The 27,569-nt window shown below is 44.5% G+C and overlaps 1 protein-coding gene across 3 annotated transcripts in view; it reads right to left on the bottom strand.

Moving 5' to 3' along the window:
- The window catches only part of mak (male germ cell-associated kinase), a 227,992-nt gene that overhangs the window by 121,373 nt on the left and 79,050 nt on the right, over positions 1-27,569 (bottom strand). For all 3 annotated transcript variants that reach the window (XM_041185027.1, XM_041185026.1, XM_041185028.1), the window contains 4 exons: positions 23,684-23,805; positions 15,952-16,031; positions 9,139-9,271; positions 6,540-6,711 (listed from right to left, as the gene is read on the bottom strand). In XM_041185027.1, coding sequence (XP_041040961.1) covers positions 6,540-6,711; positions 9,139-9,271; positions 15,952-16,031; positions 23,684-23,805 — 507 coding nt within the window. The remainder of the gene's footprint in view (positions 1-6,539; positions 6,712-9,138; positions 9,272-15,951; positions 16,032-23,683; positions 23,806-27,569) is intronic.

Below are 27,569 nucleotides of genomic sequence, written 5' to 3'. Positions count from 1 at the left end.
TAAAACTTTTAACTTTTAATTTTCAAAATCCCAAAAGTGTTACTGCTGTGATCAGTACGACTTCTTCTCATTTTCAGAACACAAATAAAAAGGGTATGGCCTGTAAGTCAAGTTTCCCTCAGGGATTTGGTTTGTGCAGCAGTTAACGCCAGCTATGGTCATAACACCTTGGGAAGGTGATGGTGAACTACCTCCTTCAACTTACTGCAGTCCATGTGGTGTAGATATACCTGGGAGGGAAGGAATTCCAAGACTGTGAAGGAATGGCGATATTGTTCCAAATCAGGATGATATTTGGAGGGAGATTTGCAGTTGGTGTTGTTCTCATGTGCCTGCTGCCCTTGCTCTTCTAGGTGGTAGAAGTCACGGGTTTGCAAAATGCTGTCCAAGGAGCCATGGCTGCAGCACTTCTTATAGATGGTACACGCTGCTGCCACTGTGCACTGGTGGTGGAAGGAGCAAACGTTTAAGGTGGTGTATGAAATGCTGATCAAGTGGGCTACTTTGTTTTGGATGGTGTCAGGCTTTTTGAGTGTTGTTGGAATTGCAGTCATGCAGGCAAGTGGAGGATAATCCATCACACACCTGACAGGCTTTGGGAAGTCAAGAGGTGAGTTACTTGCTACAGAATTCCCAGGCTCTGAACTGTTCTTGTAAGCACAGTATCATACAGTTGGTCTAGTTAAGTTTCTGGTCAATGGTAACCCCCAGGATATTGATGGTGGAGGATTTAAGAATTGTAATGGTGTAGAATGTCAAGGGGAGATAAAAACAGAAAATGCTGAAAATACTCAGCTGGTCAGGTAGCATCTCAATAAAGAAAATTTTCTCTTTGTTTAAAAAGATAAAAACAGAAAACTGCGGATGCTGGAAATCCAAAACAAAAACAGAATTACCTGGAAAAACTCAGCAGGTCTGGCAGCATCGGCGGAGAAGAAAAGAGTTGACGTTTCGAGTCCTCATGACCCTTCAACAGAACTGATCTTTCTTTACAAGGAGAGGGAAATATAAGCTGGTTTAAGGTTTGGTGGGGGGGGGGGGTGCGGGGAGAGAGAGAGAGAGAGAAGTGGAGGTGGGGGGATGTTAGGATAGGAGCAGATCATCAAAAGATGTCACAGACAAAAGAACAAAAGAACACAGAGGTGTTGAAGTTGGTGATATTATCTAAATGAATGCGCTAATTAAGAATGGATGGTAGGGCACTCAAGGTATAGTTCTAGTGGGGGGTGGGAGAGCATAAAAGATTTAAAAATAACGGAAATAGGTGGGAAAAGAAAAATCTATATAAATTATTGGAAAAAATAAAAGGAAGGGGGAAGAAACAGAAAGGGGGTGGGGATGGAGGAGGGAGCTCAAGACCTAAAGTTGTTGAGTTCAATATTCAGTCCGGAAGGCTGTAAAGTGCCTAGTCGGAAGATAAGGTGCTGTTCCTCCAGTTTGCGTTGGGCTTCACTGGAACAATGCAGCAGGCCAAGGACAGACATGTGGGCAAGAGAGCAGAGTGGAGTGTTCAAATGGCAAGCGACAGGGTGGTTTGGGTCATTCTTGCGGACAGACCTCAGGTGTTCTACAAAGCGGTCACCCAGTTTACGTTTGGTCTCTCCAATGTAGAGGAGACTGCATTGGGAGCAACGAATACAGTAGACTAAGTTGGGGGAAATGCAAGTGAAATGCTGCTTCACTTGAAAGGAGTGTTTGGGCCCTTGGATGGTGAGGAGAGAGGAAGTGAAGGGGCAGGTGTTACATCTTTTGCGTGGGCATGGGGAGGTGCCATAGGTGGGGGTTGAGGAGTAGGGGGTGATGGAGGAGTGGACCAGGGTGTCCCGGAGGGAACGATCCCTATGGAATGCCGATGGGGGGGGGGAAGGGAAGATGTGTTTGGTGGTGGCATCATGCTGGAGTTGGCGGAAATGGCGGAGGATGATCCTTTGAATGCGGAGGCTGGTGGGGTGATAAGTGAGGACAAGGGGGACCCTATCATGTTTCTGGGAGGGAGCAGAAGGGGTGAGGGTGGATGCGCGGCAGATGGACCGGACACGGTTGAGGGCCCCGTCAACGACCGTGGGTGGAAAACCTCGGTTAAGGAAGAAGGAGGACATGTCAGAGGAACTGTTTTTGAAGGTAGCATCATCGGAACAGATGCGATGGAGACAAAGGAACTGAGAGAATGGGATGGAGTCCTTACAGGAAGTGGGGTGTGAGGAGCTGTAGTCGAGGTAGCTGTGGGAGTCGGTATGCTTCTATCACCAGAGATTGAGACAGAGATGTCAAGGAAGGGAAGGGAAGTGTCAGAGATGGACCACGTGAAAATGATGGAGGGGTGGAGATTGGAAGCAAAATTAATAAATTTTTTCAAGTCCCGACCAGAGCATGAAGCCGCACCGAAATAATCATCGATGTACCGGAGAAAGAGTTGTGGAAGGGGGCCGGAGTAGGACTGGAACAAGGAATGTTCCACATACCCCATAAAGAGACAGGCATAGCTGGGGCCCATTCGGGTACCCATAGCCACACCTTTTATTTGGAGGAAGTGAGAGGAGTTAAAGGAGAAATTGTTCAGTGTGAGAACAAGTTCAGCCAGACGGAGGAGAGTAGTGGTGGATGGGGATTGTTCGGGCCTCTATTTGAGGAAGAAGCTAAGGGCCCTCAGACCATCCTGGTGGGGGATGGAGGTGTAGAGGGATTGGACGTCCATGGTGAAGAGGAATCGGTTGGGGCCAGGAAACTGGAAATTGTTGATGTGACGTAAGGTGTCAGAGGAATCACGGATATAGGTGGGAAGGGACTGGACAAGGGGAGAGAGAAGGGAGTCAAGATAAACTTATTATCTTGACTCCCTTCTCTCTCCCCTTGTCCAGTCCCTTCCCAACTACATCCGTGATTCTTCTGACACCTTACGTCACATCAACAATTTCCAGTTCCCTGGCCCCAATTGCTTCCTCTTCACCATGGACGTCCAATCCCTCTACACCTCCATCCCCCATCAGGATGGTCTGAGGGCCCTTAGCTTCTTCCTCAAATAGAGGTCCGAACAATCCCCATCCACCACTACGCTCCTCCGTCTGGCTGAACTTGTTCTCACACTGAACAATTTCTCCTTCAACTCCTCTCACTTCCTCCAAATAAAAGGTGTGGCTGTGGGTACCCGCATGGGTCCCAGCTATGCCTGCCTCTTTATGGGGTATGTGGAACATTCCTTGTTCCAGTCCTACTCCGGCCCCCTTCCACAACTCTTTCTCCGGTACATCGATGATTATTTCGGTGCTGCTTCATGCTCTCGTCGGGACTTAGAAAAATTTATTAATTTTGCTTCCAATCTTCACCCCTCCATTATTTTCACGTGGTCCATCTCTGACACTTCCCTTCCCTTCCTTGACATCTCTGTCTCAATCTCTGGTGATAGAAGCATACCGACTCCCACGGCTACCTCGACTACAGCTCCTCACACCCCGCTTCCTGTAAGGACTCCATCCCACTCTCTCAGTTCCTTTGTCTCCATCGCATCTGTTCCGATGATGCTACATTCAAAAACAGTCCTCTGACATGTCCTCCTTCTTCCTTAACCGAGGTTTTCCACCCACGGTCGTTGACGGGGCCCTCAACCGTGTCCGGTCCATCTGCCGCGCATCCGCCCTCACTCCTTCTCCTCCCTCCCAGAAACATGATAGGGTCCCCCTTGTCCTCACTTATCACCCCACCAGCCTCCGCATTCAAAGGATCATCCTCCGCCATTTCCGCCAACTCCAGCATGATGCCACCACCAAACACATCTTCCCTTCACCCCCCCATCGGCAATCCATAGGGATCGTTCCCTCCGGGACACCCTGGTCCACTCCTCCATCACCCCCTACTCCTCAACCCCCACCTATGGCACCTCCCCATGCCCACGCAAAAGATGTAACACCTGCCCCTTCACTTCCTCTCTCCTCACCGTCCAAGGGCCCAAACACTCCTTTCAAGTGAAGCAGCATTTCACTTGCATTTCCCCCAACTTAGTCTACTGTATTCGTTGCTCCCAATGCGGTCTCCTTTACATTGGAGAGACCAAACGTAAACTGGGTGACCGCTTTGTAGAACACCTGAGGTCTGTCCGCAAGAATGACCCAAACCACCCTGTCGCTTGCCATTTGAACACTCCACTCTGCTCTCTTGCCCACATGTCTGTCCTTGGCCTGCTGCATTGTTCCAGTGAAGCCCAACGCAAACTGGGGGAACAGCACCTTATCTTCTTACTAGGCACTTTACAGCCTTCTGGACTGAATATTGAATTCAACAACTTTAGGTCATGAGCTCCCTCCTCCATCCCCACCCCCTTTCTGTTCCTTCCCCCTTCCTTTTTTTTTCTTTTCCAATAATTTATATAGATTTTTCTTTTCCCACCTATTTCCATTATTTTTAAATCTTTTATGCTCTCCCACCCCCACTAGAACTATACCTTGCGTGCCCTACCATCCATTCTTAATTAGCACATTCATTTAGATAATATCACCAACTTCAACACCTCTGTGTTCTTTTGTTCTTTTGTCTGTGACATCTTTTGATGATCTGCTCCTATCCTAACACCCCCCCTCCACTTCTCTCTCTCTCTCTCCCCACCGCACCGCGCCCCCCCCCCCCCCCCCCCCCCCCCACCCCACCTCAAACCAGCTTATATTTCCCTCTCCTTGTAAAGAAAGATCCGTTCTGTTGAAGGGTCATAAGGACTCGAAACATCAACTCTTTTCTTCTCCATCGATGCTGCCAGACCTGCTGAGTTTTTACAGGTAATTCTGTTTTTGTTTTCTCTTTTTCTGCCTGATTTATGAGTACTTCCAGCATTTTCTGTTTTTATTTCAGGTTTCAAGCATCCACAGTAGTTTTGTTTTATTAAGGGGAGATGATTAGATTCTCTCGTTGAAGAAGGTCATTGTGTGGCACTGTGTGGCACGAATGTTACTTGCAACCTATCAATCCAAGTCTAAATGTTGTCCACAGGGCTTGTTACATGCAGTAATGATCTGCTTTAGTATCTGATGAATTATGAATGGTACTGAACACTGCAATCATTTGTGAACATCCCCACTTCTGATCTTATGATGGAGGGAAGGTTACTGATTAAGCAACTGAAGATGCTTAGGCCTGCAGAACTCCTGCAGCAGTGACCTGGGGCTGAGATGATTAGCCTCCAGCAATCACACCCATCTTCCTTTGTACTAGGTATGACTCCAAGGAGTCATTGACTTCAATTTTGTTGGGGTTCCATGATGTCGCATTCAGTCAAACGGTGCCTTGATGCCAAGGACAGCCGCTCTCGCCTCACCTCTTTCTTCCATGTTTGGACCAAGGCTGTAATAAGTTCAGGAAAGGAGTCACCCTGCTGGAACCCAAATTGAGCATTAGTGGGCAGGTTATTGCTGAGTAAGTGTTGCTTGATAGCAATGACGACAACACCTTCCATCACATTGCTGATGATTGAGAGTAGACCAATAGGTTGTAATTAGTCAGATTGGATTTGTCCTGTTTCTTGTGGACAGGACATACGTGCACAATTTTCCATATTGTTAGGTAAATGCCAGTGTTGTAGTTGTTCTGGAACAGCTTGGTTGGAGGCATGGCTAGTTCTACAGCAGATGTTTTCAATATACAGCTGGGATGTTATCAGGAGCCATAGCCTTTGCCTTCAGCTTTTTAAATATCCAAACGAATTAAATTGGCTGATGCTGGGTTCCTCAAGAGGAGACCCAGATAGATCATCCATGCAGCATTTCTGGCTGAAGGTGGTTGCAAATACTTCAGCCTTGTCTTTTGTATTGATGTGTTGGGCTCCCCAATCATTGAGCATGGGGATGTTTGTGGAGCCTCCTCAGTTAGTTGTTTTATTGTCCATCACTATTCATTTGGGGTGGCAGAGCTTTCATCTTATCGCAGCTAAATACATGTAAATATTTCTTTCTTTCATGAGCACAGGATATCCTCAAGTGCATTACAGCCAAAGAAATACTTCTGAAAGGTAGTCACTGTTGTAATGTAGAAATGCAGCAACTCATTTTGTGCACAGTTAGCTCTCACATACGGCAATATGATATTGATCAGATAATCTATTTCAGTGTTGTGATAAATATCGGCCGGGACTCCAAGGACAACTTGCCTGGTCTTCAAAATACTGCAGTGGAATCTTTTATGTCCAACTGAGAGACCAGACATATAATGGCTCATCCAGAAGATGGCATCTCCAAAAGTACAGGAATCCTGCTGGAGTGTCAACTTTGAACTTTTTGTGCTCAGGTTCTGGAATGGGACTTGAACTCACAAGCTTATTATTTAGAGGCAAAAGTGCTACCAACTCAGCCGCAACTAACACAGGTGGTTGTGGTGGCTGCAATATCTATTTTTATTGGTTGGGTCTTGCCACATTGATCACTTGATTTGTCTAAAACCTTGAATGTCACACTTTCAATACTTCCAATATTGCAAATATATTCCAAAGTCTACAGTATAGGTTTTCATGGCTAAAGAGTAAAGCAGGTACTATTGCTCCCATTTTAACAAATGTCACTCACTTTCTTTGGCGTACCTAACACTTGGCAAATTTTAAAGATTTCATCCACTTCACTGGTCCCTGGAAAAAGTGGTCTCAGTGTGTATAACTCAGCCATAATGCAGCCCACTGCCCATATATCAATCGGAGAACTATAGGCTGAGGATCGTAATAGAACTTCAGGAGCACGATACCTGGGGAAATATAGAAAAGTTTTTAAGAAACAATTTGCTTTATATTGTTTGTCCCTCAGAATACCTGAAAGGGCTTCACTTATAAGGGTTACTTCAAAATGCAGTCACTTGTTTTATAAATGTAGCAGCCAATTTGCAAACAGCAAGATTCCACAAATAACAATGAGATAAATGGCCACTTAATCAGGATTCTTTTTGGTGGTGTTGAAAGTTATTAGAAAGTTTTCACAAAGAAATGAGGACATCAAGCTAGGTGGCATATTCAATGGAGGTGGGTCTTGCTCGCCGGCTAGAGTGCCAGCGAGAGGCCAGCATCGCCTCTTTTCAGGAAAGCCCACTGAATTAAGTGCCAATCAGGCAGTTAACTGGAAGGTGATGGCCTTCCCCAGGATCAAGGACCCTCGGGGCAGAAATTTTGCCTGCCAAGATTTCATTGCTTGGCAACAATACTGGGGTGGTGGTGACTGCTGGTGTTGCCATACCCACATGAGGCCGTGGATTGCAGGGACTTGGACACAGGTGAGGAATGGCGGGTTGTGTGTTGTGGGGGAGGGGAGTAAGGACAGACAATGGCTCTCAGCGGGCTCCTCCTCCCTGATGCCGGGTCCTTCAATTAAGTACTGAGTGTCTTTGAACGAAGGACCGTCCTGGGAGCTGTCAAGCAACTCTGCCAGGGCTTGTCTTTTGGGCTTCCTGCATGCCTGAATACCAGAGGCAGTGTGATGAAGCCCTTAAGTGGGCATTAATTGCCCACTTAAGAGCCTTAATTGGCAACAGGGCAGGAAGGCTGTCCATGGGCCTTCCACCACAGGCTTAACTGGGGCTGGGGCAAGAGGTCACCACCTGCTACCAAACTCACCATGGGAGAGGGCATTATATTCTGTCCACGTAAATTGTATATATAGATGAAAATTGCACAAGATTGAGTGAGCAAAAGAGTGGCAGATAGAGTTTAATGTGGGAAGATGTGAGGTCATCCACTTTGGACCCAGGATAGATATCACAATATTTTCTAAATGGTGAGAAGGTAAGAACAGTGGAGCTGCAAAGAGATTTAGAGGCCTCAAGTCCAGAAATGATTAAAAGCTAGTGGACAAGTATAAAAATAATTTAAAATGCCTTCCTCGATGGAGGTGGAGTGGAATACAATATGGTGGAGGTTATACTATGGATATATAAATCTCTAGTTAGATCTAATTCAGAGTATGTGTTCTGGACATTGCAACTCAGGAAAGATAGACTAACTCTGGAGTGGATACAATACCGATTCACCAGCTTCATGCCAAGGCTCAAAGATAGCAGGTTGCATAGATTAGGGTTGTATTCCCTTGAGTATAGAGGATTAAGGGATGATCTAATTCAGGTGTTTAAGATGGTCAAAGCAGTTGACATGGTAGAGAGAAACAATTTAATTTGGTGGGATGGTGCAGAACAAGGGTGAGTAGCCTCAACATTAGTATGGGCTGTTGAGGGATGTCAGGAAGCATTTCATACACAGGGGCCTGAATTGTTCAGTCAGCGGGAGTGGTCGCGTGAGTTCAGTGCTATCTGTGAGGGCGGACAGAGGAGGGAGAATTAGGGCATGTGCGCAAAAGAGCACAGAGCTGCCTCAGGGAGATTGAAGCGATTGTTAATAAAATAAATAAATGGATTAAAAATTTAATTAAACATGTCCCCTCTCATGTGACTATGTCACGTGAGATGGGACATGTTTTTATATTCCAGAGAAATTTTTTATTTAACTAATAAAAGCTTTAGGAAACCTCATCCCGCTCGTGGATAAAAAACATGAAGGCCGGTTGGGCTTTTTGCCTGCCCACAAACCTTAAGGTTGGATGGGCAGTGTAAACAATTACATTAATTAATTTGTTAATAGCCTTAATAGGCCTATCAGTTATCGGTAGGCCCCGCTGACTCTGGCGCATGGTTGACAAACAAAACATCGCAAGACAATGAGATGATGTCGGGACACACACCCGACATCATCACGTGTCATTTTACGCATCAGCATGTTGGGCCTGCCCCTGCACGCCGACTGAAAAATTCAGGCCAGGATAATAGAAATCTATAATTCTCTAAAAAAAAACTGCTGAAGTTAGGTCTATCGAAAATTTCAAAAATTAGATTAAGAGGTTTTTGCTTGGCAGGGGTGTTAAGGGTTTCAGAAGCAAGGTAGGTAGATGAAGTTAAGATGAAGATCAACCATCATCTAATTGAATGGGTTGAGGTGCTGATTGGCCTACTCCTGTTCCTACATTCATAAAAGTCAATTTTCTCTTTCAATTCTGATAAATAAACCAAACCTGATATCGAAGTTGGTAATAGCACCTGTTTGGGCTTTTACTTTTCTCAACCCTTGAAGATTTGGTTCAACAATAAAGTATATGGTTATTCAAACAATCCCTTATACACATGAAATGCACTTACCATCGTGTAGATACATAGTCTGTATAGGGTGGGCGTGATCTAATCTCTCTGGCTAATCCAAAATCTCCTATTTTAACAAGTTCTGGACCCATGCAGAGCAAGTTTTCCGGTTTCATATCACGATGAAAAAATCCTAACAGCCACACAGACATCCAGAATTTAATAAAACAGCAAGTACAATCCATGTTGAAGATGTTATGATACAGTATTAATAAATAAAAGATCTATGGATAAAATTCATAGTTGGTACTAATGTTATGACTTAAATTAAGCTTAAAGACTAATGATTTTCAGAAGGACCCTTACCATGTTTGTGTACAAAATCTAAGGCCTGGATTTTTACACCCGGGTTAGGAGCGCAGACTTGGGCTATTTCACAGCTCCACAGACCCAATCTGGGAAAAAGTGCTCTGGAAGTTCATATTTTTGCTCTGATATGGCGGGGTTCTCTGAGCCACTGCTCCTGGAACAAGTGCAGAGACTGGCGGGTGGGGAGGTGGGCAGAGCGGAAGCCTATCGCTGTGCTCCGGCACTGGTGTCCAAGATTTTTAAAAAAGCAAGACAACAAAAAAAAAAAGCCCCTACTCCTCACCACCCCCACACTCTCCCCATGTCCCATCCATACCAAAGCATGATACCTCAGACCCTCTACTCACCTCCCATGGTCCCTCATACCCTCCATGCCAAGCTATGCCCCTCTATCTGCCCCTCACACACCTGAGTCACCAAAATTAGACATGAGTGCAGGCAGCTACTGATTTATATGGGCAACTGCCTCTGCAAAAAATACATGTGCAAATCCCGACCAGGGCCCGATTCAGTCCCCGTGAAAATGGTAGGTGCCATGTTTGGAAAGGGGACTTCCAGTCTTCGGCCTCTCCCGCCACTTTTGCAACAACATAGAGGCCTAAGTCAGAAAGCAGTTGCTTTATTCTCCATAAATGTTTATTTTCTCTTGTAATGACAAAAAGTGGCAGCTGAAAGGATAGAGGGAAAAAAGGGATATTTTTTCTTTTTGATCAGTTTTAACAACATAAAATTTACCTTTTGAACAGGAACTCAGAATACATGCAGCAAATAATATGGGAAAACATTCATGCTCAACAACTCAGTCAAGAACCTCTCTCTATAATCTAATGCGACAATTATAAATTGATGACCCCCCTCATTACTATGTCTCCAACCAGTGGAAATAATTCATTGGCTCACTCTCAAATCTTTCCATAATCTTCAAAATATTTCTATTAAATCATCCATTAGATATTTGGCAGCAGAATTGAGCTTCACTGTGGCTCTAACAGCTGATTTGATGTTGCACTATCAAATAGCATTTGGAATTCAATCCCCCCTTTTCCAAGCCTTATTGCTAAAAGTAATTAAAATGTGTGTTTGGATCTTAAGCCAACATCATACAGTTAACAGAAAAATAAAAACTAATAAAATAAAAGCTAATATGACTTTATGGTTTGTATAAAAGATAAACGGCAGAACTTTCCATTTTCGAAATTAAGTGCCATGGTGTTCCATGGCACATTTCCCACTGGTCGGAGAGGCAGGAAATTGTGCTGGATTTTGCAATCGGAACCTTATTAATTATGCAGAGGCGAATATCTCTTTGAATCATATGGCAGGTCAGGAACTGATTTGTCTGCCTCTCCGTTACCTTCTGGGCGCCATATTTAGATGCCACCCGAGCACACACATTTCACTCTCCAGCCTAGCTATCTTCAGGTGATGTATCGAGATGGCTGCACACAAGGCTGCACCCAGGTTTAGCCACGACTTCTTTGAGGTTTTAATCAGAGGAGTGTGTGAACTCTGGGATGTCCTGTACCCAAGAGATGGCTGCAGGAAGCACACCAGCCTCACCTCCGTGACCTGGGGGGTGATAGCAGAACAGATCAGTGTGGCTGGCAGCTGCCCCAACATTGCAATCCAGTGTAGGAAGAAGATGAATGATTTCATCCCCTCCGCCGGGATAAGATGATCTTTGGCTCCCTCCAATGTCAAATTCTCACCTTGACATCAGGCACTCAAAGGGCCACATGTTCAGGGATCTCACCCAATATTATTGGGGGCACATATCAGCACTGATTGTCTCACAGATACTTTCACATCACCACCATCTCATTTATCATGCTGCACAAATTCCATTCTCAGCCCTTTCTGGGAAGGACCCACTACACACAGGAGGCATGTATGCTTCCCAACTTCTGTTCCATACCTTCTCATATTCCATACCATTGTCCTTATGTAGGCCAAGCTTGCCCACAACAGGAAGGAAAGACCCCAGGTGGAAGCAGGGACAACAGCATCATGGAGCTCATCAGATTTGAGAAGGATGCCGTCGAGCTGGCTGGGGAGGACAGGGATTGCAGTTGTGGGGAAAGCAATATCAGCTTCTCCCAGCAACCTAGTACAGGTGAGACCTCCATGAATTGATCACATCTTGATATTCACAATAAATGGCACGCAAACTTTAATTTTGCCTGCTCATGAATTAAATCTGTCTTCTCTCTCTTACAGGCACCAGCAGGTCCAGGCACCAGCAGGTCCAGGCACACCAGGAGGCCAACATAAGCCTCAGCAAACAAGGATGCTGAAGAACAAAACCAAGAAAATCCACCACTGCGTTCACCCGCAACATCCATCACCACAGACATACACCTTGGTGGGTCATAGCTCTAGATTAGGCTTGGGGTCAACTTCTGGAGAACACTTCACTGACGTATCTCCACAGGAGTCGGAGGCAGTGACGGCCCAGGACTCAGGAACTCTGGAGGACTGCTGGCGATCAGGTATCCACTGAGTCCGAGTCAGATGATGAGCCTCACAGGAGGCCAATAGGCCCATCGTGTCTGCGTCGGTGAACAAAGATCTTACTACATTAATCCCATTTTCCAGCGCTTGGCCCATAGCCCTGGAGGCTATGGCAATGCAAGTGAATATCTAAACACTTTTTAAATGTTACGAGAGTTTCTGACTTAACCACCTTTCAGACAGTGTGTTCCAGACTCCCACCACCCTCTGGGTGAAAAAATTTCTCAACTCCCCTTTTAGTTTTCTACCTCTTACCTTAAATCTATGCCTCCTGGTTATTGACCCCGCTACTAATGGAAAAATTTATACAGTTCCAGCATAATCTCCTGCTCTTGTATTCTATGCCTCAGCTAATAAAGACAAATATCCCATATGCCTTCTTAACTATAGGCATTGGTGGGATCCATCAGTGGCTAGGTGAGAGGGAAGTGGGGCATCTTGACTTCTCTTCAGGTGCCCCTTCTCCTCAAGGAGTCAGGAAGAGGCCCTCAGGCACCAAAAGGGAGGAGAAGCGTCAGCCAGACAATCTGGGGGCCTCCACAAAGGACACTCAAAGGATGTCCAGCTGCTCCAAATCCCCTCTGCCTTTGACCCCATCAACTCTAGCTGGCCAACCTGAGGAGGGTGCATCTGCTCCTGTGCAGGAGACCCTTATCAGGCCTGGGCCCTCCAGGCCTCGGGCCACCAAAGGACATCTGCCAAGGTCATCACAGACAACAGGATGTAGCAGTCATTAGACTGCTTTCACCTCTGTTGTGGATGTCAAGACTGCACCCAGGCAAAATGGTAGGGTTTAGAAAATTATGAAATCACTTCTGGGTCACGGATGTTCAATCACTGTATATGTCTTGCACTTTTGTAAATACATTTGATGTCAACATGAATAGTTTGATCATCTGAAGGCATCGTGCATATTCATATATGTGCCCTCTTAATGCGAGGGTGAGCCACCTTCCCACTCAGTCACCGCATCCCTTTATGAGCATCACGTTTATGTGATGTAAACCTCACTGAAGATAATTACCCGAACCTGCTGTGATGTCTGGGAGATATGTCAGAATCTTTATTGGAAGTGTGGCCTAAATGTGTTTGTAACCTTTATTACTTGCGAGACAACATTGTATGAGAGCTGCTCAGTTCTTGAAGCTGATAGTTGCAGTTGTGTCTCCTCAGTGGTAGTGCCAAAGGCGAGAGGGAAGTGGGGCATCTTATGCACATGAGTTATGACTGCCCTTTGGCCTGTTATCCATGCTAATTGGAGAAAGTACATTACAGGCTTTCATTGATGATTTGGCTTATATGCAGAGCTGTGCCTCCTTAATGCTTGCCTGAATTCCTATTTTTCACATTCCTGCGTGTTAATGCTGACATGGAGTGACTAAATTGTGAAGTCCATGACTCCTGCAGTCTCTTGTTAAAGCATTAAAGATGGCAATTGTCCAATGCAACCTTCTCCAGATCTTCTACTTTTCTCTCATCTCTGACTTCAATTCAATATTTTGAGTGCAAGCAAGTTGAGGTTGCCCCATGAAATGGGGCCCCTAGTGCAACTCTGGGCTCCTCCCACACTGACTCCAACCTCTCCTGTACAGATTTTTTTCTAGTTTCAATTTCTGACTGCACCACAACTTCAATTTCACAAGATGGTAGTGTTCAGATTTTACTTTGAGACCAGCTTTGACCCTCCCTCCATGACTGTTATTTTCCCTCCAATCTTCCACGGAGCGCAGGTTGAGATGCCTCCCGTTATTCTCCAACCTCCCCCAATAATCCTGGATCCCACAGTCATTGTAGTTGATATTTCAACCCTCTAACCTGAACCCATAACTGTAGACCTCACCCCTCCCAATCTCGAGTCTGTGTGCATGGCCATTCACAGAGCAGAGCACCCCTCCAACCCAGGAAAGTTTCACAAACACCCACCCCACACCCCTGGCCTCTGTATTACCTCTTCCCCTTTTACAGGCTGCATTATGCCTCTCCTAACCCTGACCATGTCATCTACAGCCCAGTACCAAGACAGACAAGACCTCATCAAGCCCTGCACACCAAGCTGTGCCTTTTCCCAATTGAGCATACAGCCATTGCCCTCCTTGGAGCAGGACTACGATGTACATGCCATGTATAGCCCTGTAGCATGGCCCACAAAGCCCCAGGACTGATTTTACTCTGGCATCCTGACAATGAGGTACCCTAAGCGCTAGGGACTGACGTCAGTCTGGTAACATGACAATGAGATGCACTAACTCCCAGACTGACTTCAGTCTGGCACCCTGACTACTTGGCCCCAGACCGGGGACTATGGCTGTCTTTCTCTTTGCTCTCCCATTCCTTCCTGACTGCTAACAACACAGTATCCATCCTCCCCCACCCTTCAATGAGTCCCTGTGCAACCCTTCCCTCTTCTCTAATCCTTTCCCCTACCCCATTTCCCTGAGTCTTTGTGCAAGCCTTACCTTCTTGTGCCAAACTAACACAAACCCCCTTTGTATTACTAACTGTGTGTGCTTCCCTCCAGTTCATGCAGTTTTGTTCCCATTCCACCCCCTACTGTGTCTGTGTTCTTGTCTGTCATGCTGACTTCAACTTCCCCACCCTTGGTCTCCTCTCTGCCTGGCATTATTTACCCCCACACTCCCCCATTTGCCCATTGTCCCTTTTGTCTATTTCCCACCCCTCCCACTCACCCTGGTCACAATGCTAGTTTCTGTCTGGGTTGCTACTCTGCCTAAACTCCAGATAACGCCCTCCTGGAGAAAGGAGAAGCCAGTGATGGGAGCAAGACTACATCCCCACCAGTGTAGCATCTCACTGGCTTTGGTGAGAACCCAGAGTGTTGCACTCACCTTAAAGTCAGGAGCAAAGTGAGGGCCGACAGCTGCACGCCACTTATGTGTTTCTGACGTGGCACGCAACTGGGAGGGGCTTCATGATTCTGGCGAGTAGCGTTTTAGTGAATATTGATAACATGGTAGTGCATGTAAATGGGGTTCCCACCATGGATCAGTGGGAAACCCGACCCACCATCTTCACCCCATGAAAGTGGTGAGGGGAAAATTCAAAACTGTTTTCCCACCGACGGGTTTCTGATTTTTGACCTCACTCCAAATTTTCCATTCCCACCCACCATGAAGCCTGCCGTGGGCGGGAGAGGAAAATTCCACCCAAAATGTTTTAAACAGAAGTTCTTGTTTTCGTGAGGTATAAGATCGTAAAAACATGTTGAATAGGTGACTGTTTATGAAAATTCATATGACTCTTTTAGAGTAGTAGCTTGGAAGTTACAAAGAAGATTATAATCCTGGTTGTTGAAGTTGCAGTCTATTATTCTGTTAGAATCCAATTATTTAACACCTGAGGATAACGGAGACTGTCGACTAACTGAAAGCACTAATAAAGCTACCAGTTTTACACATAGAATGAGGTGGGAGAAAGGGAGTTTTGAATACTTTAGCTCCACTTCTAATAGGCAGTATACAATGTTGCAAACACATTATAACATTTCTGAACGGTCAATGGAATATCGGTATTGAAAATATATACTTTTTTTTAGATCTTGAAGGATGGCACATTCTATTGATTTCTGAGTTCCTGTTACAGGAAGGATGGACTACATCAGCCCTTAGAAGAAACCTGGAAAAACTCAGCAGGTCTGGCAGCATCGGCGGAGAAAAAAAGAGTTGACATTTCGAGTCCTCATGAACCTTCGACAGAACTTGAGTTCGAGTCCAAGTAAGAGTTGAAATATAAGCTGGTTTAAGGTGTGTGTGTGGGGGGCGGAGAGATACACACACACCTTAAACCAGCTTATATTTCAACTCTTACTTGGACTCGAACTCAAGTTCTGTCGAAGAGTCATGAGGACTCGAAACGTCAACTCTTTTCTTCTCCGCCGATGCTGCCAGACCTGCTGAGTTTTTCCAGGTAATTCTGTTTTTGTTTTGGATTTCCAGCATCCGCAGTTTTTTTGTTTTTATCTTAGAAGAAACCTACCGTGCTTATGAATAAAAGCTAGCCCTTGTATTATCTGATACATTATGTTCCTAATGACTGATTCAGGAAACATCTTGTTTCTGTGAACAGACAATTAAAACAATACGGTATTATTGCAATATACCAAAGTGAAACAGTAATTGCAGCAAAACTTTTAACATTTGTGGAACCTTCTGAGCAAACCTAGTACTTTACAAAGATTATTCACAAATAATCCAGAGCATTAGCTTACTATAATATACACAGATTTATGTTGAAGAATGGGCATGAAACCCAAAAGTTGGTGTGAAATTTGTGCTGGGGAACTGGGATGTTCACTTTAGCTAAATTGCATCTCAGCTTTTTCCCGTTTGATTCCTGGGGCAGGATTTTTAGCTTGGCGTGCAGGCAGCACCCAATCTGCTCAAGCATGAAATAGCGCATGATGACTTCGGACGAGTGCCCCGACATCATCCTGCGCTTGCACAGTATTTCGGTCGGCAGGTGCGCACGAAAGTCGGAAGCGCACCTGCTGATAATTAAGGGGGCAATTAAGCCTACTAAGGTTCCAATTGTCCCCGATTTTTTGTCCCTGTTTGGCGATTGGGCGAACCTGCATTTTTGATGATACCTCATCCAAGGACGGGATGAAGGGCATTCCTGCCCTTCTCATCCTGCCCTTCCGTTGTTAAATAAAACAAATATATGGATAGAATTTTCATCATCTATATATTCAGGTGACTGATTCTGATGTGTGCACATTTTTTCTGAATTTTAAAATCTTTACTGATGGCTTTTAAATTCTTCAGCTCCCTGAGGCTCTCTGCATTCAGGGAGCTTTCATTCCACACTCACCTGCGCCCGCTTATGTCAGTGCCCACTCCCCTCTTGCCCCCACCCCGGCAGTGCCTTTCACACTAATTCTATCCCAGTTAATGTTAGGGAAGTTGAAATTCTGTATTATTACTGCCCCATTGATTTTATACTTCTCAGATTTGCCTACTGACTCTTTTGTCTCCTTCTGACTGTTGGGGGTCTATAGTACACTCCCAATACTGTGATTGCCCCTTTTCTCCTTCAGCTCAACCTATATTGCCTTTCTTAATGATCCATCCACCATACCATCCTCCCTCATAGCTATTATTGTTTTTATTATTAATATTGCAAACCTACTCTTTTTTTATCCCCCTATCGTCCAAAAACCTGTAACCAGGAATGCTGAGCTGCCATTCCTGCCCTTCTTTGAGCCATGTCTCAGTAATGGGTATAATATCATAATCTCATGTGTTAATCTGCATTCTCAGCTCATCTGCCTTAATTCCCTAGGCTTCTAGGATTAAAGTACATTCAGCACTGTCAAATTCCCTTGTTGTCTATTTCTAGCCTTTGTTTCCTCATTACCGCTGTATAACTAGATGAATAATCCAGGGGCTCAGGCTAATGGTCAGGGGACAGGAGTTAAATTCACACCATGGCAGTTGGTGAATTTAAATTCAATTGATAAGTCTGTAATATAAAGCTACTCTCAGTAATAGTGACCATCAGTGATTGTTGGTAAACCCATTTGGTTCACTAATATTCTTTAGGGAAGGGGCCGTGATTCCAATGAGTTGTGTTTTACATGAGTATTCACGATATTCAAATCCATGCAAATGTTGTTCCTGACATGGCGCAGCGGGCTATCTGATACGCCATGCAAGTTGGGAGCGGAAAATTTCAAACCATTTTTATGCTGGTTAGGAACTGACTTTTGGACGCTCTCTAAATTTTCATGTCTCACCCACCAAGATGCCTGCCACTAGTGGGACCAGGAAATCCTGCCCACAGATTCTAAACAGTTGAGACACCTGTACTGAGCCCCATGGCATTCCGCTAGTTTGCCAACTTGAAAATCAACCATTTATCCCAACTGTCTATTTCCAGTTAATTAGCCAATCCTCTATTCATGCTTACCCCCAATACCATGAGCTGTAGTATCTTGAGTAGAAAACATTTTATATGGCACCTTATTGAATAACTTTTGAATTTCAAATACCCTACATATGCTGGTCCCCCTTTGTCCCCTCTGTTTGTTACATCCTCAAAGAGCTCTAATAAATTTGTCAAACATGATTTCCCTTTCATAAAACCATGTTGAATCTGCTTGATTGTATTTTTATTTTTTTAGGGTGGAACCATCTCAGATTTCCACTAATTGCGGTAATGGACAGGAAAAACTGGCCGCAATGGCTGTTTTTCATGCCGTATCATCCCAACCCAATGCATTATTAATGCGTTCCTGGGATACACGCCATTTCAATGGCGGGAGGGCTCTGATTCGCCTGCCACATCGTCATCTCACTGCTTTATTACGCCAGGCACCACATTTAAAGTACAGCTGCACTCAGTGCTTCCAGCCCAAGACTGCAATAAAGAAGACATGGCCCCAAAAGGCAAGAAGGCTGCAGCCCTCGAGCCATCTTTTGGATGCCGTGGAGGCCCGCTGTGATGTCCTCTATACCCACTTTGGCCACAGGAGGGACAGCAACATTACCACTCCGACTTGGTAGGCGATGGCAGTGGTGATCAGTGTCAATGCTGCACAGCAGAGGTTGGCCATCCAATGCAGATACATGATGAATGATCTCATCCATGCAGCTAGGGAATGGAAACCAGCTCATCATCCAAACTCACACACTCAAGTCCATCACGTAGTCACTGCCAGCTGAAGGGATATCACCACCCATTCTCTCACATATACCTTCACATGTCCATCTGGCCTCAGCTCCTCTGGAGGCTGCCTCCTCAGTCCTCACCATCTTGAGGCTACTTTTATAGATCAACACGTGCCCCCACACACAGCCTGGGATACCCTCCTGCCCCTGTACAGCCCCCGTCCTGCGGCCTCTTCCCTTGCTTGAGGCCACTTCTCCCTCTTCCCCAAGCAAGCCCTAACCCTGCAGCCGTTGCAGCATATGGTTGATCTGGTAGGTAGAGACCTACACATGGGCCCTCCTAAAAGGGATGTGGTGCTGTCTGTGAAGCCAGGCGCTGATGACTGCGAGTGCTGACTGAAGCAAGGTAAGAAAATAAACATTGAAGTCCCGAGCAAAGTACAGCCTGCCAAGTGGACTCCCGATATCTGCTGTTGTGTTTTCCTGTTGATGTGGGCAGACGATCCAGCGGATGGGGAGGGGGGGGGCGGCAAATGAGCCCGGTGGGTTGCCCTTATAATGATATTACATTTAGGTTCCTGACGTCCGATGACAGGGAACATGGCCCACCATTGACTGGCTGAGTGGACGATCGCAAACTGGTTTCATGACGTCTTGAAACCAATTTTTGGCCTTCTCGCCATATTATCTGCTCACGCCATTGAACATGCTTGACGCCAGCGAGCACAGAAAATCCCAGCCTTAATGTCATGCTACTACTTTATTAATAATGGAATCTAGCATTTTCCCAATTACTGATGTTAGGCTAACAGGTCTATGGTTTCCTGCTTTCCATCACCCTCCTTTCTTATAGAGAGGTGTTACATTTGCAGTTTTCCAATCCTGTGCTTTCCAGAATCTAGGGAATTTTGGAAGATCAGAACCAATGCAATCACTATCACTACAACCTGAGATACAGACCATTAGGTGCAGGGGACTTGTTAGCCCTTAGTAGTTTGCCCTTTTCTGTTGTGATATTGATTGTTCTTAGTTCCTCCCTCTCTTTAGCATTTTGGTTTTCTGCTGTTCTTGGGATGCAATTTGTAACTTCCACTGTGAAGACAGATGTAGAATATTTGTTCAAAGTCCATTTCCTTGTTACCAATTATTGATTCCCCAGTCTCATCCTCAAAGGGACCATTGTTTACTTTAGCTACTCTCTTCCTTTTTATGTGCTTGAAGAAGCTCTTACTGTCAGTTTTTATATTTCTTGCTGATTTTCTCTGACATTCTAATTTTTCCCTCTTTATTATTTTGTTAGTCATCCTTTGCTGGTTTCAAACATGTTCCCAATCTTCTGGCCAAGAATTAATCTTTTTAGCATTGCACTTTTTCTTTTAATTTAATATTATCTGTAATTTCCTTAGTTCGCCATCAGTGGGGAATTCTTCTCATAGGCCAGAATTTTACACTCCCCCACCCACACAGGTGGGTTCTGAGGCTGTGGGGAGGAGTGTGAAATTGCACGGTCAAGATTCCCTCCATGCTCCTGCTCGCCCTGACTTCGCAGCGATTTTAGGATGGGGCAGGTAGGGCTTCACGTAGGAAGCCCACCCTTGCCCCAGTTGAGGTCCTAGGGGCAATTTCCCGCCCACCCTCAATTTTTAGGCCGGCAGATGGATGACAGTTTAATGGGGGGGAAGGGGAAAGCCAGAAATTAAGAAAGGTCAATCTCGGGCGGGAATATGGTCGGGGGGTGCCTCCATCAGAAGCCCCCCTTCTGACTGGGGGCGCCCTTCCCTTAAGGCCCGGTGACCTTCAGACTTCCCTCTCCACCCCAGCCTATCGCCCACAACCCCCCAATTCACAACCCCCCCAAGCCTTTCCTACCTTCCCTGCCCTGGGTCATTTGACACTTACCTGGGCCTCCAGTTCCTGGGAGTTAGGCTCTGACAGCTCCGTGCAGTACCTCTTCCTGCCACTGCAGCGTTGTTGATGATGAAGCTGGAGAGCTGCTGGCCAATCTGATTGGCTGGCAGGTTTTCAAGGCAGAACTTCCTCCAACTGAGGGGCAGAGGTCCCACGTTATGCCAATCAATGTTCGTTAGAGCATAAAATTGACAACAGGGCTCTCGGAGTCGACAAGGTTGTGCTTTGGATGGCGGGGGCTTTCATTCTCAATGGAAGATATCTTTGTTGGGAGTTATTAAATATCTCCATAAATGTCTGGCACTGTTTATCTACCATCTTACCTTGTAATCTATTTTCCCAGTCCACTGGAGACAATTCTGCTTTTAACATGAAAAAATGTGATGTTATGCACTTTGGTAGGGCAAAAAGAAATGCAGAGTATTTCTTAAATAGTGAGGGAAGTGTTGGTGTTCAAACGAACCTCGGTGTCCTTGTTCGAAAGTCACTGAAAGCTAACAGGCAGGTGTAGGAAGCAATTATGAAGACAAATGGCATGCTGGCCTTTATTGCAAGGGAATTGGAGTACAGGAGTAAAGAAGTAATCCTACATCTGCATAGAGGCTTGATGAGAATGCACCTGTATTGTGTACAGTTTTGGTTTTCTTATCTAAGAAAAGATATACTTTCCATAAAGGCAGGCAATGAAGGTCACCAGACTGATCCCTGGGTTGGCGAGGTTGTCCTCTGAGGAGAGACTGAGGAAATGGGTTCTAGTGTTTAGAAGAATAACAGGTGAGCTCACTAAAACATACAAAATTCTTACAGGGCAGGAAGGATGTTTCTCCTGACTGTGAGGTCTAGAGCTAGGGGACACAATCTCAGAGTAAGAGGTAGGCCATTTAGGACTTAGATGAGGAGGAATTACTTCACTCAGAGGTTGGTAAATCTTTGGAATTCTCTACTCCAGAGGCATAGCTGCAGAGTGACCAAGGTTGGGAAATGAATATTCAAGGATATTCGACATTTAGGAAGGACAAGCAAAAAGTAAAAGTTGGTAGGTTAGCACCAATAATAAGGGATGACATCAGTATATGAGTGAGAGAGGATCTTAGATTGGAAGAACAAGATGTAGAATCTGTTTGGGTGGAGCTAAGAAACAGCAAGGAGCAGCAAACATTGGTAGGAGTTGTTTCTAGGTCTCCAAACAGTAATGATGATGTAGGACACTGTGCAAGTCAGGAAATTAGAGGTTCATGTAACAAAGGTAATATAGTAATCATAGGTGACTTCAATCTACAAACAGACTGGATAAATCTAATGAGAATTAATGCTGTTGAGAATAAATTCCTAGAATGTGTACAAGATGGTTTTCTAGAGCAGTATGTTGAGGAACAAACTAGGGAACAGGCCGTTTTAGATCTAATATTATGCAATGAGTAAGGACTAATGGATAATCTTGTTGTGAAAGAACCTTTAGGGAGGAGTCACCGTAATATGATAGAACTTTCCATTAAGTTTGACAATGTTCAATCTGAAGGGGTCCTAAATCTAAACAAAGGAAGCCATGAAGGTATAAGAGGCAAGTTGGCTGTGGCGGATTAGGAAAATAAATAAAAAGGCATGACAGTAGACAGACTAGCAGACAGCAGGTAGAGTAGTAGACAATTGATTTAAAGAATCAATAAATGGTTTACAACAAATATTCATTCCTTTAAGGCACAAAAGCCCACAGGAAAAGTGAGTCAAAGGAATGTATCTTTGTTGAGAATTATTAAATATCTCTTAACTGTCAGCAACTGTTTATCTGCCATCTTACCTTTTAATCTATTTTCCCAGTGGCTAAAAAGATGAAGTTAAACATTACATTAGGTGAAAGGAAGTGGCTTATAAAGTTACAAAAATGTAGTAAGCCTGAGGACTGGGAGCATTTTAGAAATCAGCAATGGCAGACCAAGAAACTGATAAAGAAATGAAGAATGGGATATGAATGCAAACTACCAAGAAACATAAACAAGAAGCCTCTATAAGCAAAAAAGGAAAAGATTAGCAAAGACAAATGTGGGCCCATTACAGGCTGAGACAGGGGAATAGGGAAATGACAGAGTGGCTAAATAATTACTTTTTGTCTGTCCTCAGAGGAAGATACCAAAAAGCCTCCTATAAATAATAAGAGACCCAAGGGAGTAGCAGGAATGAGGAAATGAAAGAAATTAGTATTATTGAAAAAGTAGTACAGAGAAATTAATAGGACTGAAAGCTCATAAATCCTCAGGACCCTATGATCTACTTCCCAGAGTACTGAAAGAGGTGGCTGTAGGGATAGTGGATGCATTGGTGGTCATCTTTCAAATTCCATAGATTCTGGAATGGTACCTGCAGATTGGAAGGTTGCAAATGTAACCTCACTATTTAATAAAGGAGGGGGAGAGAAAATGGGGAATTACAGACCTGTTAGCCCGTTGTCAGTAGTAGGGACTATGGGAAAGGGTAGGGTGTGGGACTAGTTGAATTGTTCTTGTAGACAGCCTGCAAGGGCTCGACAGGCCGAATGGTGCTGTAACTATGTTATGATTCTATGGCTGTTTCCAGGGATAAGATTAAAATTACATGGATATAGTTGAGAAGCTGGAATTGTTCTCCTTAGAGCAGAAAAGTAGGTATTTGATAGAGCCTTCAAAAAGGAAATACTTGAAGATAAAATTGTAGGCATAAGGAGAATGGGCAGAGGGGTAGAACTATCTGGATTGCTCTTTGAAAAGGCCTATGTACACTTGATGGGTAGATGGCCTGCTTCTGTGTTGTACTATTCTGAGATTCTAGTCTTGGACAATGCTGGGCAAGGAATCCTGAGATTACCACTCCTCATCTTGCAGGATGCCAGGTCTTTCTTTACCTATGTCATTGACTCCCACACTGATCATAACAACCACTCTCTGTGTAGACAATCTTTTAGTATTCTTTTGATACATCATTTGACTTGGCCCCTGGAGACAATAAAGTATCTGGGACTGTATTATTATAATATGCTGCATGATATAACACTATATTTTACACGATACAGTGTGCTACATAATGCATTTTGTGTTGCATTATATACTTTTTATTATAAATTAGCATATCCTCCAATTCACCATAAGCAGTGTCATTAGAAACTTGCAGGTGGAAATTTTTTAAATGGAGCAAAATAAATCGCAGAATGAAAAACCTACCTGTCTTTCATTAGCTGATACAGGTTTTCTTTCATGTATTCAAAAACGAAGTAAAGATGGTCATTTTCCCTTATAACTTCTTTCAGCTTGATAACATTTGCGTGGTTTAACTTCTTAAGTGACTGCAAAACACAATTTAAAGCCACATTATTAATGTCATATTTATAGCATTCAGACATTTTATATTGAGGGAAAATCTTGCTGAACCAACCTTATTGATTTTTTTGAGGAGGTAACAGAGAGATTATACAAAGGTAATGGTGTATATGTAATTTTTCTGGATTTTCAAAAGGCCTGAACAAGACTAATGAATAAGGTCAGAGAATGTGGAGTCGGGACAAGTAGCAGAATGGATTGCAAGTTGGCTTCAAGACAGAAAGTAGAGGGTGGGTTGTTCAGAGTGACAGAAGAGGTCAGTGCTGGGACCACTGCCATTCACAATTCAACAATTTGGAAAAACACAATTTCTAAATATGAAGATGAAATTTGGAGGGGGTGGGTGTGGAACAGTCAATACTGAGGAGGACCGCAACAAATTACAGCATGATATTAATAAACTTGCAGAATGTGGAAATAATTAGCAAATTAAGTTTAACATAGATAAGTGTGAGGTAGTACACTTTGGTAGGAAGAATAGAGAAGCTGCAAGGATATAAAAGACGCAAATAAAGCACCAGGCTCTATTTCTTGAAGGACAGAATTGAAAAGTAGGGAAGTTATGCTATACCTGTATCAAGCCTTGATTATACCACGCTTAATGTGGAATTCTAGTCGCCATATTGTAAAAAGGGTATAGCGGCACTGGACAGGGCGCAGAGAAGATTTACAAAGATGATACCAGCAATGCATGGGCATATGTATCAGGAAAGAATTGACAGGTTGGATTTTTTTTCTCTTGAAGAAAAGCTCAGGGGTGACCTAATAGAGGTCTTTAAAATTATGAAAGGTTTTGATAGAGTGGATACAGAGAGAGTGTTTCTATCAAAACTAGAGACCATCAATATAAAACAGTCACCAAAAAATCCAATAAGGAATTCAAAATAATGTTGTTTACATAAAGCATGGTGAGAATATGGAACTCGCTACCTCACACTTATCCGGATTAAATTCCATTTGTCACTGATCAGCCCATCTGACCAGCCTGTCTATATCGTCCTGTAATCTAAGGCTATCCTCCTCACTATTTACCACCCCACCAATTTTTGTGTCATCCGCGAACTTAATGGTCAACCCTTCTATATTCAAGTCTAAATCATTTATATATACCACAAACACCAAGGGTCAGGAGGGCTACAAGGGGTCATGAAAAGTCATTGGCAACCAGGATTAAGGAAAATCCCAAGGCCTTTTATACATTTGTAAAAAGCAAGAGGGTAGCCAGGGAAAGGGTAGGCCCACTCAGGGACAAAATGGGAATGTGTGTGTGGAGCCAGAAGAAATGGGAGAGATACTAAATGAATACTTCCCATTAGTATTCACCAAAGAGGACTTAGTGGTCGATTTGTCTAGGAAGAGTGTGTAGATAGCCTGGATCATGTTGAGATCAAAAAAGAGGTGTTAGGTGTCTTGGAGAATATTAAGGTAGACAAGTCCCCAGGGCCAGATGAGATCCATCCCAGAGTACTGAGGGAGGCAAGGGAGGAGATTGCTGGGGCCTTGACAGAAATCTTTGTATCTTCACTGGCTACGGGTGAGGTCCCAGAGGACTGGAGAATGACCAATGTTGTTCCATTGTTTAAGAAGGGTAGCAGGGATAATCCAGGAAATTACAGGCCAGTGAGCCTTACATCCAGTGGTAGGGAAATTATTGGAGAAGATTCTTCGTGACAGGATTTACTACCATTTGGAAGCAAATGAGCCTATTAGTGAGAGGCAGTATGGTTTTGTGAAGGGGAGGTCGTGTCTCACTAACTTGATCGAGTTTTTCGTGGAAGTGACAAAGATGATCGACGATGGAAGGGCAGTGGATGTTATCTGCATGGATTTCTCATAAGGCCTTTGATAAGGTCCCTCATGGCAGACTGGTACAGAAGGTAAAGTTGCATGGGATCAGAGGTGAGCTGGCAAGATGGATACAGAATTGGCTTGGTCATTAGAAGACAGAGGGTAGCAGTGGAAGGGTGCTTTTCTGAATGGAGAGCTGTGACTACTGGAGTTCCGCAGGGATCAGTGCTGGGACCTTTGCTGTTTGGAATATACATAAATGATTTGGAGGAAAATATAACTGGGCTAATTAGTAAGTTTGCAGACGACACTAAGGTCGGAGGAGTTGCAGATAGTGAAGAGGATTGTCAAAGGATACAGTGGGATATAGACCAGTTGGAGACTTGGGCGGAGAAATGGCAGATGGAGCTTAATCTGGACAAATGCGAGATAATGCATTTTGGAAGGTATAATACAGGCAGGAATTATACAGTAAATGGCAGAACCCTTAACTGCATCGATGGGCAGAGGGATCTGGGTGTACAGGTCCACAGCTCACTGAAAGTGGCAACGCAGGTGGATAAGGTAGTCAGGAAGGTATATGGCATGCTTGCCTTCATTGGCAGGGGTATTGAGTATAAAAGCTGGGAAGTCATGCTGCAGCTGTATAGAATCTTGGTTAGGCCACACTTGGAATATTGTGTGCAATTCTGGTCGCCACATTACCAGAAGGATATGGAGGCGTTGGAGAGGGTACAGAGGAGGTTTACCAGGATGCTGCCTGGTCTGGAGGTTATTAGCTATGAGGAGAGGTTGGAGAAACTCAGATTGTTCTCACCAGAGCGACGGAGATTGAGGGGCGACTTGATAGAAGTTTACAAAATTATGAGTGGCATGAACAGAGTAGATAGTCAGAAGCTTTTTCCCAGGGTGGAAGAGTCAATTACTAGGGGACATAGATTTAAGGTGAGAGGAGAAAACTTTAGAGGAGATGTGCGGGGCAAGTTTTTTACGCAGAAGGTAGTGAGTGTCTGGAATTCGCTGCCAGAGGAGGTGGTAGAAGCAGATGCAACAGTGGTATTTAAGAGGCAGCTTGACAAATACATGAATAGGATGGGAATCGAGGGATACGGACCCCAGAAGTGCAAGATGTTTTAGTTTGACAGGCAATATGATCGGCGCAGGCTTGGAGGGCCGAGGGGCCTGTTCCTGTGCTGTACTTTTCTTTGTTCTTTGGTCCCAACACTGATCCCTGTGGAACATAGGCATCCTGTCACAAAAACACCCCTCGATCATCACCCTCTGCCTCTTGCCACTCAGCCAATTCTGGATCCAATTTGCCAAATTTTCTTGGTCCCCATGGGCTCTTACCTTCGTGATCAGTCTCCCATGTAGGACCTTATCAAAAGCCTTGCTGAAGTCTAACTGGACTACGTCAAAAGCATTGTCCTCATCTGCACACCTGGTCACCTCCTCGAAAAATTCAATCAAATTGGTCAAACATTACCTTCCTTTAACAAAACCATGCTGACTGTCCTTGATTAATTCCTGCCTCTCCAAGTGTAGATTAATTCTGTCCCCAGAATTGCTTCCAATAGTTTCCCCACCATGGAGGCTAGACTGACTGGCCTGTCGTTCCCTGGTCTATCCCTTCCTTCCTTCTTGAATAACAGTACCATATTGTCTGCCCTCCAGTCCTCTGGCACCTCTCCTGTGGCCAGAGAGGTATTGAAAATTATTGCCAGAGTCCCTGCTACCTCCTCCCTTGCCTCACTCAACAGCCTGGGTTACATTTCATCCAGGACTAGAGATTCACCTACTTTGAAGCCTGCCAGACTACTTAGAACCTCCTCCCTTTCTATGCTAATTTCTTCAATTATATCACAGTCCTTCTACCTGATATCCACACCCATGTCGTCCCTCTCACTTATTAACACCGACACAAAGTATTCATTTAGAACCT

Source organism: Carcharodon carcharias, chromosome 3 (assembly GCF_017639515.1).
Source record: "Carcharodon carcharias isolate sCarCar2 chromosome 3, sCarCar2.pri, whole genome shotgun sequence".
Classification (NCBI taxonomy): domain Eukaryota; kingdom Metazoa; phylum Chordata; class Chondrichthyes; order Lamniformes; family Lamnidae; genus Carcharodon; species Carcharodon carcharias.
The sequence above is the reverse complement of the archived record's forward strand: the minus strand, read 5'-3'. Positions and strand labels throughout refer to the sequence as shown.